General features: G+C 37.9%; 1 protein-coding gene and 1 pseudogene across 1 annotated transcript; both read left to right on the top strand.

Annotated features, from left to right (window-relative positions):
- Positions 1-8,811: 8,811 nt before the first annotated feature.
- On the top strand, positions 8,812-13,224 carry LOC128018483 (rano class II histocompatibility antigen, A beta chain-like). Its single transcript, XM_052604011.1, has 5 exons — positions 8,812-8,869; positions 9,085-9,348; positions 9,477-9,758; positions 12,954-13,067; positions 13,160-13,224. The coding sequence occupies exons 1-5, from the start codon at positions 8,812-8,814 to the stop codon at positions 13,222-13,224; spliced, it is 783 nt and encodes a 260-aa protein (XP_052459971.1).
- A 5,180-nt stretch (positions 13,225-18,404) lies between these two features.
- Positions 18,405-18,835, top strand: LOC128018123 (SMH class II histocompatibility antigen, beta-1 chain-like; annotated as a pseudogene).
- Positions 18,836-22,020: the final 3,185 nt, after the last annotated feature.

The following is a 22,020-nucleotide window of genomic DNA, read 5'->3' as shown; positions in this document are numbered from 1 at the left end:
AACGTCATCACGCTGAACAGTGGATAAATTTTTTAGTATTTTCCGATTTTAGTGTAATTAGTACAATTAATTGTAGAATAACCAGTCAATAGTTTCCCACATTTTATAATGTTTTTTTTTTTTTTTTTTTTTTGCTTTGACCCGAAATTTACACACAAGTCTGTTTTTTTTAAGTCGCCATGAAAAAAAAAAAATTTAATAACAAATAATTTGCAGTTCCAATTTAAGTTATAGTCTTTTTTTTCTCTCTTTTTTTTCTTTTTAGTTGTGTGTATGAGTGTGTGTGTGTGTGTGTGTGTGTGTGTGTTAAATAAATGTTATTAATATAATTTTTTTATTGTAAAGTGCACTAAATGCACTGAAAAAAAATATTTTGTTGGAAATAAGCATATATATATATATATATATATACACACATACACAGACTTGGAACAGAATTGGAAATCTTCAAATTATTGTTGTTTTGTTTAGGGTTGGGGTTAGGTATGACTCTTCTATTCAACCCATTTGGAGATATAGTCCCTCCCAGTTGGATCTGGCTCCAGCAAGTAGGTTAAGAAAGTGTGAATATATTTGTGTTTGGTTTGTTTGTTGACCACAAGATGGCTATAACCATAAGCAACATAAAATATAACGGATTGTCCCTCATTGCATTTAACCACATTTAAATCATTGCATTAAAATCATTTGTAATAATAAAAACATTACGATTACAGATTCATGATGTGTTACCAAAAGTATGGCTGAATGACATCTGTGTGTTAAAGCAAAGAGCAAACATAATTATTATTTACTATAATGTGTGCATAATCTGTTTTTTGATGCCAGCTGGATTCCAGAGATAGAGTGTTTTCTTCTTTTTCTTCTTCTGAAAGAAATATGGCTTTTGCCCAAGTTCTGGACAAGTTTGTGACAAGGGGATGATTGCCAGAGATAAATGGTTAAACTATGTGTATAGCTTCTCAAAAATGCAATCTTTCAAAACAAATACACAGAATAAACACAATTATTTTGCCATATCAGTCACAGTTCCGATTGCCAACAATGAACAAATGCTAAGTGCATGCTTTTTCTTATGAGTCGAAATCATTTGTTTTCTGACTGATTTTCTTTATTTTTACCATAGATGAGGATCTGGAAAAATCTGACTTTAGGTCCTCTGCTCTGTCTATAGTTACCAGTGTGCAGATGTTGATGTGTGTGGCTGTTCTCATAAATGCACTTATTACATGGAGGAAGACATGCTGCTGGTAAATGTTCTGTGCAAAGTTTTCATTTTTAATATATTTAGAGAAAAGGAATAAAGCAGGCCTTAGCAAAACTTCCACGGTGAAGTAAATGATTATGCAGTTCATTGGGGTTGTGAGATGCTTTCCGTGTCTGTGACACATGTCACATTTGTAATCCTAATTCTTAATTGTAAATCACTAAATTCTTGAATATTTTGCCAAACCAAATTTCATTTTGATTAATTCACTTAAATTTTAAATGAACTTAAATTAATTTTAAAGTATATTTCTGTTGCTTCACCAGTCAAACACTTAAATATCAGATAAACAGATCTTTTGTGCCATTCTACATAACATTTACCAGAAGCTCGTCTCTTCATCCATTTATTGAGTGCAGTTATGATGAGAACAGCCACACACATGAACAACAGCACACTGAAAACTACAGACAGACTGAAAGATCCTCGGTCATATTCATCCACATCTGAAATGGGGTTTAAGTGATAAAAAAAAAAAAAAAAATCAGTAAGCTATAGTCAGATAAAGTTAATTTGGTTTTTCCTAATATGAATTTCATTTCCAAAGAGGCATTTTACTTATTTGTTAGTTTTTCTTTACCAAATGTAATGTCCAATTAGTTGTCCAGATTGAGGTGCTCCATTGTGCAGTTGTATTTATGTCCTTCACGTACTGTAGCTCTTCTTCACTGATCATTAAACTCTTCCTCATCTAGTAAGTTCTGTCTCCGTTGGGCAGAATCTCTCCTCCTGTGATCTGAGCATCATCCACAGGCTGACCATCTCTGAACAGGGTCAGGTTAATGTGACGGGGGTAAAAACCAGTGGCCAGACAGCTGATCTGAAGCCTGTGAGAATCTGTGAGCCTCTTCCTCATGAGTCAGACTCATGAGGAACAGTTGATAAACTGCTGGCTTCACTGCATCAGTCATTCATTTATCAAAATCATGTTTCATACAGTATTCAGAGGCACATTCTATGTCAGCACAACTGTCTGTCATATTTTTTGATCATGCATTTTTCCTAATTTTACTAGTTAATTAGGTTAATCCTCTCACCTTTTCTCATCACATTGTTCTTTTCTATATTCAAGTACCTCCGCAAGGTCTTAATGCAAATAGGATGATAAAACTTTTGATGCATGTGTAGCAGAAATGAGTCAAATCAGACAAATCAAAGAGTCTATCAGAGCTGTGTGCATTGAAACATGAGCTGAATTCCTCAGGAAGTCATAAATCAGTTCTAGTGCCACAGGAACCAAGCAAGATAACCAACCAACCAACTTGTTCACACAACAGCTTTCAACATTAACACCAATAGAACAATTATTAACAATTTTAATTCGAAGAAGAGATTGTCAAATTTATTGTTCGTGATTGAAATGCAACGCTGGACATCACATGTAAACCCAGGAGATCAAGTTAAATACTTGCATTGACTTCCCCCCCAGCCAGTGAAACCAGACTGAAATTCCTAAGGGGGAAGGGCTTTAAACCTTTGTCTTCACAGAAAAGTCCCTTTGCCAGAGAATGGCAAAGAAACTGCTTTTTATACATTATATATGGACCAGAATGAACTCAAAAAAGACTTATGAATGAATCATTCCATTGCTTAACTCCATATTCATTTACGTGTAACCCACACATTTGACTATCATGTATAATCACTTATTGTGTATGTCTTTTGATAACTATAGGATACCTAGTCATGTCTAGTATTCAAATAATCGCATTTTCTTGCTTGATATTGTCCTGACAATCATTTATTTGTAAAATATATCATAATCATGTTATAGGAATCATGTCCAAAATTAGACCCTGTGAGGCAAGAACCACATGCTTGGTAAGATAAACAAATGATTTATGATACCCACCCCAAGAACATATCTGATTGGTCAAGGCAACATTTGAGGGGTGGCCAACAGGAAGTTTTAAATACTTTGGACCCCATGAAATTTTGCTTTTTAGTTCTAGTCTAGCTGCTGCTATTAGCCATGTCGGCTTTTAGTTCTAGCATTGCTCGTGCTATCAGTCATGCCTGCTCTTAGCTTTTAGCTTGTAGCTTTGCTACCTAGCTTTAGCTTGTAGCATCTAGCCATGTGGTTAGTCATCATGGTTCTTCGAGCGCGGTTCCAGCGTGCCTGCCTGCTGCTACTTATGCCACAATGAGAAGGAACACAACCTAGTCTCGTCAAACTTTATTTCTTTTCTTTTCCGTTTGAGAGTTTCGTGTTCTGAGTTAAGTTTTGTAACGTCGACCTCGTCTGCGCGTTTGAACTCCAACCAGCCACACAACTCCAGCTTCAGCCAACGCCCAAGCACGGGCTCCCCAAGACGTCACTTCAGCCAACTGAACTTCCAGCCAATCAGCGACACCAGGAAACCCCTTTCAACTGGAGTCCCTTTCACAGCAAACGAAGGCAACGTATTCCCAGATATTTGTTGTGCTGGTGTATCTAATATAATTTTAACCCCATTGAGGAACTCAATGCGAGCGCTAATTACGTGATTGATGGTTGTTCATGTCTATGCAATTTAACGTATTGCTGTTAACTTGGGATTCCATATTTCCATTCTCTTAAACTCATCTTTCCCTAACTTTCGACCTTCCTGCAACTTGTGTGAATGTGTGTGTGCGTGCGTTTATGTGTTAGATTAGTTTATATGTCTTAGATTTATCTAATAAAGCCTTATTCGTATTGAAAAGAGAAGTATCTTGTGTTTTGTGCTTACAAGTTAATGTCTTAAACTGCCGATCTTGTTACTGTGCTAATTGATAGTGTTTTCACTATAGTTTGGATATTAGTATCCAGCGCAGATTTGATGTTAAACGGCTCGTTCACTGAACCGCAGGCGCGTCTCCGTGAACAGCCGTGAAACAGTGATTCTGTTCAAATTCCCTTTAAAATCTTAAATGATTCCCTTTGAGCTAAATTGACCTGTTTCCCTTACACATGAACTTTGAATGAAGCCATTTTCTTTCATTTGTCAATAAGGTTTAAAATTGTTAACTTAGTGACAACCACAACAAACAAACACTGTAAAAAAAATAATAATAATAATAATAATAATTACATTAGAACCTGCTTTTCTAATCACAATGTATTTAATCGTTTTCTCATCCAGAGATTGAGGTCGCCGTGATTTTGCCAAGTAAGACGTTCCTGGAACAACATGAATGTCCAAAAATATAGAATTAACCCAATCCCTACCCTTTAACCTAACCCTATCCATAATTTATTCCAAAAATCTGTGGGAAATGATAGCTGATTAATAAGGGTGTAGATTAGAATCACTTAACCCTTATCATGCCTAAAACAGATATTTCCTGAAAAGTTAAATCTCTATTCTGATTGGTTGATTGGAATGTTGCTCCACGAGCATGTTGTAATTGGTGAAATCACGCTCACCAGACTGATATGACGCAAGTTAACTACTTAACCACCAGAGGTCACTGTCACCTGCATTTTGATGGTGTCTCTACTCATTTAGAATGAATTCTATATTCGCTGAAAGGTTAAAATCAGGATTAGAATCTATTGTTGATGAGGTGCAGTAGGGTTTTATAAAAGGAAGACATATTTACAATAATATTAGACTTGTATTAGATCTTTTAGATTATAATGAAATTATCAATAAAAATGGTTTTATTATTATTATTTTATTTTTTTTGATTTTATAAGACCTTATCGAACATAACTTTATTTTTTTGGTTTTGAGGACAAATTTCAAAAAGTAATCAGAACCCTAACAAGATTATTAGCTCTGTAAAATTGCCATATGGACCTTTCATAGATTTGAATCAAAAGGGGGATTCGACAGGGTTGTTCTTTACTTGTTTTGTTGGTTGCACAAATTATGGCCATTCATATTAAAAAAGATACTTTTCGTGGTATCAAAATAGAAGAAAAATAAATTAAATGCACACAATTATCAGATGACACTACCCTTTCCTTAATAGACTATACTGAAGTTGAAAACGCAATTAAATGCCTGCAATTATTTTCATATGTATCTGGTCTTTCCCTGAACATTAATAAATGTGAGCTTATGGCTCTATAGGTTCCTGTAACTTTCCACCAATATGCAATATTCCAGAAGTTGTGAAATATCTGGGTATTAAGATATCTAAAAATAAGGAAGTCAGGAATGAGTTAAACTTTACACCTATTATTCAATCATTTGAAAAGAAACAGAATTCTTCAAGTTTTAGATATAACCCCCTCATTAATTAAAATGATAGATACCAAACTTTTTTAATTTATTTGGAAGAACAAATCACACTATATTAAAAAAGAAAATATTTGCACATCAAAAATTGATGGAGGATTGAATGTTTTAGATTTAAAGACATCTAACACAAAATTTAAACTAAAATGGTTCCAACATTATTTAAAAAATAAGAAAGTAAATGGTATACAGTAACTTTATATTTCAAAAAGTAGGTAGTATTGAGTTCATATTGAAATGTGATTATGATATTAATAAAATAGCCATTACACTTGCAAATTTCCACAAACAAGCATTTATTTCATGGACTCATGTATAGTCATAATGCCAAATAAATATTTTTTGAAGATTGGTTTGAAAAGGGAATTATTTGGGTTAAACAGCTGATCAAAAAAGATGGGTTTTTATAAAATTATACTGAATTTGTTCACATTCATAACTTTTTAGTCGATCCTATTCAATACTGTTTTGTTTTACAGGCAATTCCCAAGGAAATTTTGAGGCTATTAGAAGGAAGTAATAATTATTCTTTACAAACAATTGAAGAATTTACTTATTGTATTATGTTGCGGGGCAAGGATTTCACAAGTTTTGGATGTGATAATATATATATTTTTTATGCTCCCTTCTTCAATCTAAAAGTATACTTGCTGTTATCACTCTCTGGAATTCTCTATTAAAAAAATATCTTGATCAGAGAAAAATTTGGATGACAACTCATATATACTGCATCACAAATAAAGTGAAAGAAGTTACAAAAATTTTTATTGGGTTTACCCACTTGTGGTACAGCGTTTCAAAGTGAATATGGAAGATATTTGTGTTTTTTTGTCAAATTTCCCCTGACACTATTATTATTATTATGGTAATCATTTATTTAAGGAGTGTCCCGAGAACCAAATGTTTTGGAAATAACTCAGTATTTACTAACAAAGAAAGACTATGCCTGTTAACCTTGAAGAACATGATGAAATGCTAAAATGTTTTTAATTTGATGGAGATAGAAGTGTTCTGTTTATATTTGATTTAATTATTATAATTGCCCGTTACTTTATTCATAAAGTCAAATGAAATGAAAAAAGCCACATTTTGAAGAATTTAAAATAGATATTAAGTAAATTTAGAGACAATATCCAAAAGCAAAAATTTGAAAGCAATAAAAAAAACTATACAGTTGTTTAATAGATACAAATTCATGTAAAGTGCCTTTCTCTCTCTCTCTCTCTCTCTCTCTCTCTCTCTCTCTCTTTGTACTACCCCTGACATGTATGGTTATATGTACTCTTGTTTGTAAACTATACTCTGTTATTTTTAATATTCAATAAAATAAAGAAAATAATAATAAAAAAATAAATAAAAACTCATTAAGACTGAAGTCTGTTTCTATCACAGTGAGCTGGATTTGGGGCTGTTAGTTACACACATAGGTCTATATATGAAGAAAACTGTATTTACAAATATGTAAAAAAAAAAAAAATGTATTACACTGTATTACACTAGTAGTATAGTAATCTAGTATAGATATATATATTGTGATAGTGACTATTTTGTTGAATCTGTTTATTTTGAAACCTGACTTGTGCATACTGTGAATAATAGTTTGTCTTGAAGTAGTGTATATCAGTGTATCCACACCAAAAGATGGAACAACATCACATAAACAACATTAATCAATAAAGTTTTATAACAACCATTTGCAAAGCAGGGACGACAACTACTGAAAGTTGAGTAGTAATAACATCTTTACTTGATCTAAATCTAAGTTTATGAAAGGGTCTAGTTTATACATTGAAACCTGAAGTCACGGTATTTTTGATATATTTTGCAATGCAAATTTATATGTCATGTGTACATGACAACAGAACTAACAAGTACTAGTGTATCAATACAATTATATAATTTTTTTTTCCCTTTGGCAATAAAAACTGCTCCAGTGGCCAAAGCCAGCAGCCCAAAAACTTTTGCATACAGTACACTATAAAAAATATCTACTTGGTTCTACTTAAAATCACAAGTTAAGCAGCTGCCTTCTGTGAGTCAACATTACTATACAATTATTGTTGCTATGCCGGTTCAAAATAAAGTGAACTAAAGTGAGCATTCTGTTAACTTATCCCCATAAGTGGGTTCAAATTAGTAATTTCAATTAAGTAATGTCTTTGAATTAGGGTATCAAGTTAAGATGATCTAAAAGAATGTCTTGTTTTAATTTAATTATAAAAACAGACAAATTTGAGTACAAACTTTTTTTTTTTTTTTTTATTAAAACCAATGTTAAGCCAATACAAGCTGTACATGAACACTTCAATCATTTCAACCTTGCAATCAATACTTTTTTTGGTACCAAACTTCAGTTGGGTACAGGTCACATAATGAGGCTAAGATAAATAGAAGGGTTGTGCACAATCATGAGGAAGACTGCTGATCTGACAGTTGTCCAGCAGACAATCATTGACACCCTTCACAAGGAGGGTAAGCCCCAAACATTCATTGCCAAAGAAACGTGTTCATGCCAACATGACTCGTCCTGTCTGAAAAAAAAAATGAGGCACCCCCGACTGAAGTTTGATTGCTTGCTGGTGTGTAAACTTGTTCGTCTCGATTCCTGGCTTCATCGGTAGTTGTGATCCATTGAAGTAACTTATGAACCTAAAATAAAACAGTTAAAATTTCAAAACACATTTTTTAAATGTCTGATTAAATGACATATATAAGTTATCATAACTTTTTCATCAGATCATTTTTTACAGTCTACAATAAATGGAGATATGATGGTTATTTGATATTAAGACAGAACTTATAGGAAGTTATAGGCTACAAAGCATTTGTAAGTTCAACAAAATAAATTCCTGAAATCTGTCATGCAAACAGAATTCATTTCACATTGTTTTCTCTCTCTAAAAGAAGAAGAAGAAGCAGCACAATGGTGCAGTTAGACCATATGACTGATATGATTGTGTTTTGATTATTCATTCCTCTGGTATGTTCTTTTGAAGTTGAAGTAGCTTAAAGGGTAAAAAACATACAAAGTTTCACCTAATCTCATGTTAATCTTGAGTACCTACAGAGTAGTAGTACATCCTTCATATCTCCAAAAACTCTTTAGTTTTATCAAACAGAGTTCATATTTGACTGAATTAATGCATGTAGGTTCAATGTATGATTTACAGTAAATTCTTTACATCATTTATTGAAACAGGAGGACCACGATGTGTATTTGATCTACAGCAGGTTTTGCAATGCAAATGATATGTCAGTGTATCATCGTGGGTGGGATTATCATATGCAGGCATGCTGTGTTTCTGTACACAGGCATATTTATTCACAAAAAGCAAAATGAAGTACAATCGTGTAGTACATCTCGCAATGTTTTTTTCCGCTTTGTTTGAAAAAGGTAAGAGAAGTTTTATATGTCCAAAATACCTGTGTGTTGAAGTGGATTAATCTAAAAAACAAAATGCTTACAAATTCAAATCTTGAATAGCAATTTCATCCCTTTCAGTACTTTTCTCAGCATCTAGTGTGAAAGATCACACTTCTAATTAACAGTTTGTTTTTATTCAGATTTGAAAAATAAAAAATGTTTGTCTCTTTTTTTTTCTGTTTCAGCACATGGATATTTTGGATATGTTCAAACTCTGTGTCGAGTAAGCTCCATAGAAAAAACTGAGTTTATCTACTCAGTCACCTACAACAAGATTGAATATGTTAGATATAACAGTACTGAGGATAAGGCTGTTGGTTATACTGCATTTGGAGAGAAATGGGCTGAAGAATACAATAAAAACAAGATTTTACTAGCACAGGCAGAATTTGGCATTAAAAACTGCAAAGAAGCTGCACAGATCATTGTCCCTTATGCAGGGATGACAGGTGGAAAATTAATGTATTTCTTGTGTAATTCTTAATATCGAAGTCTTGTGATATTATTATTCTTTTCAGACCCAATTTGGCTTGATATGAATAAAAATCATGTCTAACTCTTTCTTTCACTTGTATAGTTAAACCAGAAGTCATTATCCGGTCAGCCAGGGAAGCTAAAGGGGAGGAGAAAGCTGTTCTGGTGTGCAGTGCCTATGACTTCTATCCCAAACCCATCAAACTGACGTGGTTAAGAGATGATACAGAGGTGACGGCTGATGTGACGTCTACTGAGGAGCTGGCTGATGGAGACTGGTACTATCAGATCCACTCCCACCTGGAATACTTCCCTACACCTGGAGAGAAAGTCTCCTGTGTGGTGGAGCACGCCAGCTCCAACAGACCCATGATCTATGACTGGGGTGAGATCAGTTATGATGAATTTAATGTCACAGTGTCTGGGTTGTTGTTCCCCTGGGTTCCACTAGATGTCCTCCTTCTCACGGTGTCTGTCCCAGATCACTTCCTGTTTCCTTATATGGTCACCTTCCTCCTTGTTAAGTTAATTAATTGTTTCCCCACCTGTCTCCTGTCTCCTCATTATCCTTCTGTATAAATACCCAGTCTGTCTTAGTCTGTGTTACGGAGTCCTTGTCTAATGTCTTTTGATATTTCATGTCCGTCAACTCTTGTCTTACCTTACCTTACCTTACCTTGCCTTGCCTTGCCTTGCCTTGCCTTGCCTTGCCTTGCCTTGTCTTCGTGTCTTGTTTTTATGTGGATTGATGTTTTGGTTTCGACCCCTGCCTGGACTGTTTACCCCTCTGGATTATCCCTTAAATAAATCTGATTTACCTGCAATTGGTTCTCTCTCGTCGTTTCCTGCAACGCGTAACGTGACAGAAGGACTCCGTCACAACAGAGAACCAGCGGTATGTCTACTCATGCCTCATCCCCAGCCACCGAGCGGGACAGAGGCGGTTTTGAGGGAACTCGCCTGGTGGTTTTCCGGGGGACCAGGGGAGGTCGCCGAGGAGGAAGTGGTCGAGAGGAGACTCGTCATCGCTCTCAACCATGGCCTCCCTTTGACCCGGGGCTCGTGTGGGATGGATCAGAGCCACCCTCTCACCATGGCGAACGGAGAGGTGAGAGGAAGCACACACCCTCCATGGTAGCGCCACAACCCAAGATGGCCGCCAGCCCAGCTCCACAGCACCAAGTGGTCGCTAGCCCAGTACCACAACACAACATGGCCGCTGACTCATTCTTGGATTATTTCGCTACACTATCAAGGATCCTAGAGGTTCCCAAGACGGTTCATGTCATGGCTGCTGAGCCAGCGCATCAGCACAAGATGGCCGCCAGCCCAGCGCCACAGCACAAGATGGCCGCCAGCCCAGCGCCACAGCACAAGATGGCCGCCAGCCCAGTGCCACAGCACAAGATGGCCGACTCAACGCCTGAGTCGCCAGTCCAGGTGCCACCGACTCACCGTCATAGAGGACGGAAGACGAGGAGACGGGCACCTACCATTCCGCAAGGCCTGGAGAATGTTCCCGAGCGGACCGCTGTCGTCCCCGAGGACTTTCCCGAGCGGGCCGCTTCCGTCCAGGAGAATATTCACGCTGTCGTCTCCGAGCCCGATGCCGAGGCAGTGCCCGATGCCGAGGCGGTGCTCGATCCTGTTCTGGAGGCCGAGGCGGTGCCCGAGGCTGTTCCCATTGCAGTTACCGAGGCGGTGCCAGAGGCTGTTCCGGAGGTCGAGGCGGTGCCCGATGCCGATGCCGAGGTGGCACCCGATGCCGAGGCAGCGCCCGATGCTGAGTCGGTGCTTGATGCTGTTCCGGATGCCGAGGCGGTGCCCAAGGCTGTGCCCGATGCTGAGGCGGTGCCCGATGCCGAGGCGGTGCTCAACGCTGTTCCAGAGGTCGAGGCAGTGCCCGATGCCGAGGCAGCGCCCGATGCCGAGTCAGTGCTCGATGCTGTTCCGGAGACCGAGGAGGTGCCCGATGCCGAGGCGGTGCCCGATGCCGAGGCGGTGCCCGATGCCGAGGCGGTGCCCGAGACTGATCCGGAGGCCGAGGCTGTGCCTGATGCCGAGGCTGCTCCCGAGGCGGTGCCCGATGCTGTTCCCGAGGCGGTGCCCGATGCTGTTCCCGAGGCGGTGCCCGATGCTGTTCCCGAGGCCGAGGCTGTTCCCGAGGAGGTGCTCGCTGCTGTTCGAGAGGCCGAGGCGGTGCCCGATGCAGTTCCCGAGGCGGTGCCCGATGCAGTTCCCGAGGCGGTGCCCGATGCTGTTCCCGAGGCCGAGGCTGTTCCCCAGGAGGTGCTCGCTGCTGTTCGAGAGGCCGAGGCGGTGCCCGATGCAGTTCCCGAGGCGGTGCCTGATGCACTTCCCGATGTGGTGCTCGATGCTGTTCTGAAGGCTGAGGCGGTGACCAATGTGGTTCCGGAAGCCGAGGCAGTGCCCGAGGCGGTTCCAGAGACTTTGGCTGTGACCACGAGGACGTGGTGGTCGTCCGCTCCGCCCTGGGGGACTCTGGCGGTGACCACGAGGATGTGGTGGTCGTCCGCTCCGCCCTGGAGGGCTCTGACTTTGACCACAAGGCTGTGGTGGTCGTCCGCTCCGCCCTGGAGGGCTCTGACTTTGACCACAAGGCTGTGGTGGTCTTCCGCTCCGCCCTGGAGGGCTCTGACTTTGACCACAAGGCTGTGGTGGTCTTCCGCTCCGCCATGGAGGGTTTTGACTTTGACCACAAGGCCGTGGTGGTCTTCCGCTCCGCCCTGGAGGGCTCTGGCCTTGACCACACGGCTGTGGTGGTCATCTGCTCCGCCCTGGTGGATGCCTCAACATGTCCTTCATGGACTTATGTTTTGTGTTTTTTGAGTTCTGTTATGTTTCTGTCTGTTCCCCTCAGTTAGTCTGGCCTCCGTCCCTCCCCCTGTACCTCCTCCGGTCCCCCTCCCTCCTGGTCTCCCTGTTTTATGTTTACATTTCTGGTGTTTGTTCCCCATGTGTTCCTTTTCCGGCCCTCCGTCCCTCCCCCTGAGCCTCCACCTGTCCGCCTCCCTCCTGGTCTCTGTGTTGTGTCTTGTCTTGGAGCGTCTGGGAGCCGCTCCGTAGAGGGGGGGTACTGTCACAGTGTCTGGGTTGTTGTTCCCCTGGGTTCCACTAGATGTCCTCCTTCTCACGGTGTCTGTCCCAGATCACTTCCTGTTTCCTTATATGGTCACCTTCCTCCTTGTTAAGTTAATTAATTGTTTCCCCACCTGTCTCCTGTCTCCTCATTATCCTTCTGTATAAATACCCAGTCTGTCTTAGTCTGTGTTACGGAGTCCTTGTCTAATGTCTTTTGATATTTCATGTCCGTCAACTCTTGTCTTACCTTGCCTTGCCTTGCCTTGTCTTCGTGTCTTGTTTTTATGTGGATTGATGTTTTGGTTTCGACCCCTGCCTGGACTGTTTACCCCTCTGGATTATCCCTTAAATAAATCTGATTTACCTGCAATTGGTTCTCTCTCGTCGTTTCCTGCAACGCGTAACGTGACATTTAAGGTGTTAACCATCAGTTTATTGCTTCACTGGACATATTTAAGATTTTTCGTTCATTGTACAGATCCTCCTCTGTCAGAGTCTGAAAGGCCTAAGATCATTCTTGGGGCTGTGGGGCTGCTGATGGGGGTTTTTATGGCAGCTGGAGGACAGATCTACTATAAAAGAAAACAAACAGGTTGGTATTCATAGCACAGAATGAAGACAGCCTTTGGTTGTGTAATAAAATCTCTGTAGATGTTGGAAATGTTGTTTTGTTTCTCTCTACAGGCTTTTACAGACTTCCAGCCTGCTTAATTCCACTTCAGACACCGAACGACACTGAACAGCAGTAGGTGTAACATCTGAGTGTGCAACATCCCTTCATGGGAACCATGTGTAACAATAATCAGACATCAGGTCCCTATATGTCTCATTGCCTGTTTGTCCAAATCTGATTTAATATGTCTCTTCAGTTTGTCTATTTAAGAATAAAAGCTATTCTATGCTCTATATAGTCACAGTTACATTTCTTATGGTTTTTGGGCTTCTGTATTACAATTTTCATTTCAAGTGTTGTTTTTTTCTCCTTAATAGTATGGAGCCCTTAAACGTTTGCATACATGCAACAAAAACTTTAGTGCAAGCATCCATAAAGAACTTCAATGAGAAACGTTTGGTTGCAAAAATAAAAACAAAAAATGGCTTTTTAAAATTATTTTTTAAAAGTATTTCCCTCTTAAAATCTGTAAAAAATATATATATATATATATATATATATATATATATATATATATTAGGGGTGTAACGATACTCGTATTCGTATTGAACCGTTCGGTACGAGGCTTTCGGTTCGGTACGCGGTACGCATTATGTACCGAACGGTTCGTTGGACTAATTAATTATATTTGGAAAATAAAGAAAAAAATTGTGAAATATAATGATATGCGTTCAACAAGGTAGCCCAATAACCCAAACGATGTAACAGGCAACGCCCCTGACACCCCCGAACAAGAAAAAAAAAACACCAGCTTATATGTTTATGTTAGGCTACTCAGGTCAGGCGTTCGCTCACTCAGTACGCGCTGAAGGCTCGTTGCAAAATGGCCAATGCGTTTAACAGACCACAAATAGAAGATCCTCCAATAACCAACAGGTCTGGTGTTTGGGTGCACTTTACCAATCGATCGGGGCATCCAAACAAGCACGGTAATCAAAATGAACTAGTACTGTAGCCTACTGTGTCGGAATATCCTGAGCAGTACGATTCAATTAACAGGCCTGCACGTTATAGAAGAACTGTTATAAATAGAACGTATGCACGGGCAGTTTTGAAAACTCCACCTACTTTGCTCTTGGCATAGTGCAGCGCAAATCGCGTTGTATCTGAAGGGCAACGCTGAGCCCAGGATCCAGCGCCGCGCGTATCGCGTCCTGTGTGAAAGACCCTTTAGTCATTTTGCAACGAGCCTTCAGCGTGTGCTGAGTGAGCGAGCGCCTATAGTGGAAAACGCATGTTTTAAGAACATTCTTAATGTAATTTAGCCCCGTTACTATATTCCTTCACGAGCCCATTTCAGCCAGACCGTAATTCCTGCTTTGTTCCAAAAAACATAAGCCCTATAGAGAACCAATTGAGTAAAAACACACTCAATATAAAGAGTTATAGAGTTCCATATGAAAAGTTACATCTTTGTATTTGTTCATAACTACTACAACAATATAACATTTTCAATTTTTTTTAATAAGGAGCTGTTTTTGTTTTATACAGTATGCTGCTAAGAAAACACCATAGAAGATGGGTAAAGAATAGATCATTGTTCAATGTAAAAAAAAAAAAAAACAGGGATTCCCTTTACTGTGGATCATAACTGAAGCCAACACAAACATAGTGCTGTATTATATGCTAGTAGTAATCCAATATAAATATATTAACTCTTCGTTTTGTATATGTGTGAAAGTGAAAGTGACCCATACTCAGAATTTGTGCTCTGCCTTTAACCCATCCAAAGTGCACACACACACTGTGAACACACACCCAGAGCAGTGGGCAGCCATTTATGCTGCGGCGCCCAGGGAGCAGTTGCGGGTTCGATGCCTTGCTCAAGGGCACCTAAGTCGTGGTATTGAAGGTGGAGAGAGAACTGTCTGGAATAGACGTGGAATGTCCCAGAAGACACATGAGAACATGTGTCTTCTGGGAGGCCACGACAGGCCATGTGTCTTCTGGGAGCAAATTAATAACATTAATGAATAAAATAAAATAAAATAACAACTGCTTAAACTATATAACATCTTTTTATTTATTTATTTTTTTACTTCATTTAAATTTCCAGTTTATTATGCAGGTCTGGCCTGGAAGATTATGCATTGAAACATGTGGAACATTCAGTATTTTAACAGATATTACAATGAAAATGTACATGGCATAAGTATGACAAAAGAACTAATAAGTGTTTCTGTTAGTGTGTAAAATTATATCCATTTGTTTCCTTTGGCAATAAAAAAGACCCCAGTGATGAAACACAGCAGACCAAAAGCCAGACCAGCTCCACAGAACACTGATGGACCAATACTGGGCTCTGTTATCTCTACATCTGCACACAAAGACATGGATATTTGTGAATCAAGTGTTTTTAAAAGGAACTGTCAATACTGTCAATATGAAACCCACCCCATGTTCTGGTTTGAGGTTGTTGAAGGGCTTTGTGCTCCACAGAACAGCTGTAAATGTCTCCTTCCTCCGGAATGAAACTCAATCGAGAAAATACATGAAAGTTTTTATCTTTGTTGGGGTAATATCTGCTGAGAGTTGATTCATCTGTCACATTCACATTGTTCTTGGTCCATGAGACTCTGACAGGTGGAGGGAAGAATCCAGATACCAGACAAATAAGGGTGTTTTTGACATTTAATTTGACATCGTTCCTGGAGTAAACTGAGGTCCAGGGGGGGTCTGAAAAATGTTATCACTGCATGTTTGTTTTTCAATAACCGTCTTTATACTTCTCTGCATTTGTGATGTATACCAAAAATAATTACAATTTATTTTAAAACATTCTTATTAAAATGACATAATTAAAAGTTTAATCAAATGTGTTTTACATTATTACTGTGTGGAGTAAAAAAAAAATGTCTTACCAATAGATTCAGCTTCATGAACAGAGAGCATCTTAGAAGAAGCATCTTTGCACAAAGGTGTTAATCCAACATCAGTGGGGTTAATATATTCCGTGACTAGTGATTCAATACCAGGAATACTATATGCAATATCAGGTACTAAGATAATTAGTTTCTCCTCTTCTAAGTCCATGTATGCAGCCAATTCAGTATCATAAGTGAAGAGAATTTCATTACTTCCAGGTGATCCAGTGCAAAATTCAGTCAGGCCAAATTCAATATAACCTAAATATTCCAGACAGTGTAGAAGATTTGTCACATTTCATCTAAAAGTTTTTAATTAACAAATTATTTCATTTAAATGAATATTTAAATTAAATCTATATGATCATTTCTGCAATGCACAGTGAAAAAAATAAAATTCTTTCAGTCTTATACTAAACAGAATAAACCAACAACTCATGTTTTAACATGAAAGTATTACAATATCATGGAATCTCCATGAACAGGAAGATTATCAATGCTATTCACACTACACATATCAAAAACATTTCAGAAACAGAAACATTTATAGAAACATTAAAACATTAAACATTATATTAAACCATTATTAATTTAAAATTGCAGAAAATGATTTACTTACTTTGGCCCTCAGTCAATAGTAAATAGGCAATGAAAAACATTATTCCACAAAATGTTTCAGCCATGTTTGTTCACAGGAGTGAGTTCAACCATAGAGTGGCTGGATGCTTTCACCTACACACTTTATTATTCAGTGTGGTACTGTGGTCAGTCATGAACTGGATATTCTGGTTTGACATGAATGGCAGATTGTACCATCACCCATGATCTATAACTGGAGTAAGAACTGAATTTAAAGTGTTAATGATCGGTTTATTGCTTCACTGGGTATTTTAAAGATAATTTTCTATCCCAGTCTGTAAGGTCTAAGACCATTCTTGGGTCTTTGTGGCAGCTGGAGGACTGATAAATGTACACAATATATGTAGTCCTAGGTGAGCTTGTGCATTGCTTTTCAGGTAGCTTTGCAGGCAGGTTTCTTGTAGTTTCTTTAATATTGATTAAGAGTTTGAAAATGTTGTAGTTTTAGTGTTGTCTACAGGCTTTACAGACTTCCAGTCTGTTACTTCCACTGCAACCAATAAACAAGACTAAACAGCAGGTCTTAAAGCAACACCATGAGTGTGCATTGATCTGCACTTCGAATTCGAATCTTTTCAACATACTACGATTTGGGACGTACTAATTCTAGTTTCGCATAAAATTTAGGACGATAGTATGCGAATTGGGACTCAGCACATGTAACTTTTGCTCACGGTCCCCCCACGTGGTTGATAAGCGTAATTATCTGTTACAAGTGTCGTAAATACTTTCGCTGTACACATAGACAGTAAAAGAAAAGCTTTACAAAGGTCAAGGTTAGATGACATACAGCAAAAGCTACTGGGCATGCACACATCAATATAGCGTAATTTTTTCACACACTTTTCCCCTCGCAATTTATTTTACTCACGAGTCTGAGTTTTCATCAAAGTTTTAAGACTGGTGTTTCAGCTGTTAACCACCAGAGGTCACTGTCACCTATATTTTGACTGTGCCTTACCCATTATGGCATTCATTGTTTTATGACTGCGTTTTCCAAGAGCATCGCAAGCATAAGTAGATTTAACTATTTCCACTAATGCTCTCTACAGTCTAATTTCTGATCCAATCCTGCTTAAAGCTATAGGTTCTCATTCCATTTTAGTGCTTTTTCCTCATTATTCCTCATTTAGTCACATGTTATGACAATAAACGTTTGTCATATTATTTTATCTTGAAACAAGACTGACGATTTACAGTCAAGAGTGTGACTTGCAGTGGTATCTATCAATTTAATTACTTGTGCATTACCTGTGGTTTATTGTGATGTTTTTATCAGCTGTTTGAACTCTTATTATGACAGCACCCATTCACTGCAGAGGATCCACTGGAGAGCAAATGATATAAATGCTATATTTATCCAAATCTGATAACAAATTAATCTTGGATGACCTGACAGTGAGTACATTTTCATTTTGGGGTAGGGTAATATACAGATAAAATTGAGGATAATATACAGATTAAATTGTTAAACCTTTTGGTGTTCATATATATGTCCTCTTATTTCTGTATCATGGTGTACTGGGATATTGCATAATTGTAGTTACCTGATTAAAATAATGCATTCTTTGGTGCTCATTCTTAGGAGTCAGTATTTGAGTCATGTGATGTGATGCTCATTTGTGTTGTGATGCATCTGTTTTTGAACATGAGTATGGAGTAAAGCATGCTTGATGGCATTTGTTGTTTGTCTGCCTCTTTAATCCACAACTTGTATGTTTTATATATGTTTTCCTTTTCTGTATGTAAAACCATGGGTCATTATCCAGTCAGACAGGGAAACAGAAAAATTAATGAGAAAAAGCTGATCTGATGTGCAGTCTGGTGTGACTTCTACCGCAAACACATCGAACTGACGTGGTTGAGAGATGATAAAGAGGTCACAGCTGATGTGACGTCCACTTGGGAGTTGGCTGATGGAGACTGGTACTACCAGATCCACTCCCACCTGGAATACTTCCCTAAACCTGGAGAGAAATCTCATGTGTGGTGGAGCATGAACCCATGATCTATCATTGGGGTAAGAACAGTTGTGATAGAATGAAAGTGTTAAGAATAAATTATGATTCAAATCTCGTTTGAAATGGGCAGAATGTCTTTTGTTTTATAGATCTTTTTCTGGAGGACTTTAAAAGGAATAAACTTATTACTGGGGTCGAAGGATTGATGTTGGGGGTGGTTTGATCTTCTACAAAAATATTACACAGTTTAGTGTTATATACTGTGATAAAGAAACATTATCCTTTTCTATCAGTAACACAGATTGAGATGTATGTGGCTGGTTTAGTTACTGGTGAATTAGTGGTCACTGTTTCACAGCTTTGTTAATGCACTACCTTTCAAAAGTTTGGAGTGTCTGATTTTTTTCTATTTTTGAAAGAAGTCTCTTATGCTCATGAAGGCTGTGTTTATTTGATAAAAAAAAAATCAATAAAAAATGTAATATTGCGAAATACTTTTACAATTTAAAATAACTGTTTTAAAATGTCATTTATTCCTGTGACGCCAATAGGGATTTCGCCTAGGGCATCAAAATGGCTAGAAACTGCCCTCCATCAGATGGTTTTGATGTCAAGTTGATAGCAGACAAATCTAGGCTAAGTGAGGCTTTAAAAAAAATTATGACATATGCTTATCATAAGTTTGACTTTCTCTCCTTCCGTCCATCAAAAGTTTTCTCCCAGCGCCCTGGGACTGGTGGCGTTGGCCTTTGATTTTAATACTGAGAGCATAATTTATGTAAGATGTTTGAATAGCTTTTTGAGTGCGGCTAGATTAAAGGGAGTTCCATGTAATGGAACAAAAAAAAGCATCTGCAGATTTTATTTAAATATATTTCAAACCTCCAATGAATTGGATAGAGTTGACAAAGGCAGAGAGGGAGGAAGAGTTTTGGAAAACACGATTAATTCATTGTGTGCGTGTGTTTGTGTGCTTTCTGTGCCTGTTTGCTTTGTTTCTGAAACACTTTAACTCACTGATATTGCACTTTCATCTGTTTCTCCATCCTTAAATGATGTTACTCCTTTTTTAGTTAGCATGAGAGGACTGTGTATTATGTGATATGTGTATGTGTTGTACTCCACATCATTACAACCATTCAAGAATGCCTTTTTTCTGTCTTTGTTCTATGTGGCAGATACGTTTAGTTTTCACTGATTTATTGATGCATAAGCCAGATTGTTAGCATTCAATATTTGTCAGGGAATCTGCAAGTTGCACAACTTTTTTGTTATCCTTGTACTGATTCAACAAGATGTGTTTGCTCTCTCTCTATACAGGGGTTTAAAACATAGTGTGAAACAAATATTTCTTCATTTGCCTGTGTTTAATACTTTAAAGATAAATATTGGCAATCTGTCCCTTATAATTCAGCTTTGCGTTTGTTCAGTTGTCTCTTGCAATAGTAAAACAATTGTAACTGAATAGGACGGATCTTCTTTCCATCAGTAGTCTTGCAAGACTCAACATGTGGTGTAAAAAAGCAGACCCCTGCCCTTTGTGCATGGATGTGTGGGTCTTTATGTACACCACAGCATACTTATTATGAAAGTAATGTAGGCTACGTCAAAGAAATACAATTTCGTGTGATCTAAATGTTGTGATTTCATACACTGAAGATGAAAATGCACTATACTCTACATTTATATTAAATGCAATGAATTTCCTAATTCATACATTTCATTAAAAACATTTAATTTTAAGAAATGTAGCCACAAATATACTGTGACATTATTTCAGTAATATATCTGCAAATACTGTTTTTAAAATACTTGAAAAAAAAATGTTAAGTCCACTACAAAAGCACAATGAAATTAAGCACAATTCTTTTTCACAGGTAGACGTCAATGATAGGATCTAGGAGACTTGTCTTCACTTTTGTAAATATGTGTCTGTGGTCATGAGAGAAGTTTGAATATTGTCTTGTCTGATTTGTTAACTAATTCTTTTGAGTGTGATGTTGTCAGTGATTTGTGGATCCAGTTCACAAAACCAGTCTGAATGATTTGTGCATTAATCATTTCAGTTCTTAAGTTCAACTTACTCAATGATTTGGTCGCAGTGGTTAACATTTTACTGGGGAGGATTAGCAGTGGGTAATGACTTAAATTTCAACCAAAAATTCATCATATGGCTAAAACTAAAAATCATATGGCTTCAGAAGACTTTATATACAGCCAAGTGGACCACTTTAATGGTTTTTGTGTGTGTGTGTTCTTTTTGAAGCTAGAAAGCTTAAATCCCCTTCATTGTAATAGCGTGGAAAAGAATGACATCACATTATTCAAAATTTCTCATTTTGAGTTAGAAGAAAGAAAGTCATGGAGGTTTGAAACTTCATTTTTACAACAAAATTTAAGTTTATGGTCTGACATTTTCTTTAACTTGAAATGTGCTGCTCTTCAAAGTTGTTTTAATAATAATAATAATAATAATATACATATAAAGATACATGCACACAGAATGGAGCAGGTGGAGGGCTAATCTAATTTCAATCAGGACCACTTCCGTCAAGTACATTTAATTACAATTATAACTGCATACAGTTAGTGTTGGCGGTATGGTTATGTTCTGGGCAACAGTCCGCACGCCTGTCCATGCAGCCATGCTTGGACAGAGCGGGGAGAGCAGCAAGACAAACCCCCCTGGGGTACAGAACAGAAGCATTATAAGCATATATAATTACAATTCACAATTACAGGAGTTGTAAACAAAATGTCATAGAGACTGCTTCCAATGAAGACACTGTAAAGAAAGAACAAGTTAATTCAGATTACAGGTTCAGTTGGTGGAGTTGGGGTTGGAGGAGGGAGTTAATTGCAAGCAGCAATGCGATGGAAGAGACACTGAATAATGGGAATTTAAATAGACCACAGGTGATAGGTGTCAAGACTGGATTGGTACACGTCAGGAACAGCTGACTGTCAGCTGATGCAAGCATGACTAACATGACCTGACTGAACTAACACGATGCTCGATATTTACATTACCTTAACATTTAGATTTAGTCATTTAGCAGATGCTTTTATCCAAAGCAACTTACAAATGATGACAATAAAATCAGACAATACTAACAAAACAGCAACAATATATATTAAATAATATATAATTATAATATATATTTTAATATATAAGTCTTGGTTAGCCTAACGTAGTACACGTGTATATATATATATATATATATATATATATATATATATATATATATACACACACACACACACACACACACACACACACACACAGAGAGAGAGAGACAAAGAAAAACAAGTAGATAGAATAGAAAGAATAGAAAGCTATTATTTTCTTAAGATAAATAAATAAAGTAGAATTAGAAACAGATGTGTTTTAGTCATTTCTTGAATATG

The sequence above is a fragment of the Carassius gibelio genome, chromosome A8 (assembly GCF_023724105.1).
Source record: "Carassius gibelio isolate Cgi1373 ecotype wild population from Czech Republic chromosome A8, carGib1.2-hapl.c, whole genome shotgun sequence".
Lineage (NCBI taxonomy): Eukaryota > Metazoa > Chordata > Actinopteri > Cypriniformes > Cyprinidae > Carassius > Carassius gibelio.
The sequence above is the reverse complement of the archived record's forward strand: the minus strand, read 5'-3'. Positions and strand labels throughout refer to the sequence as shown.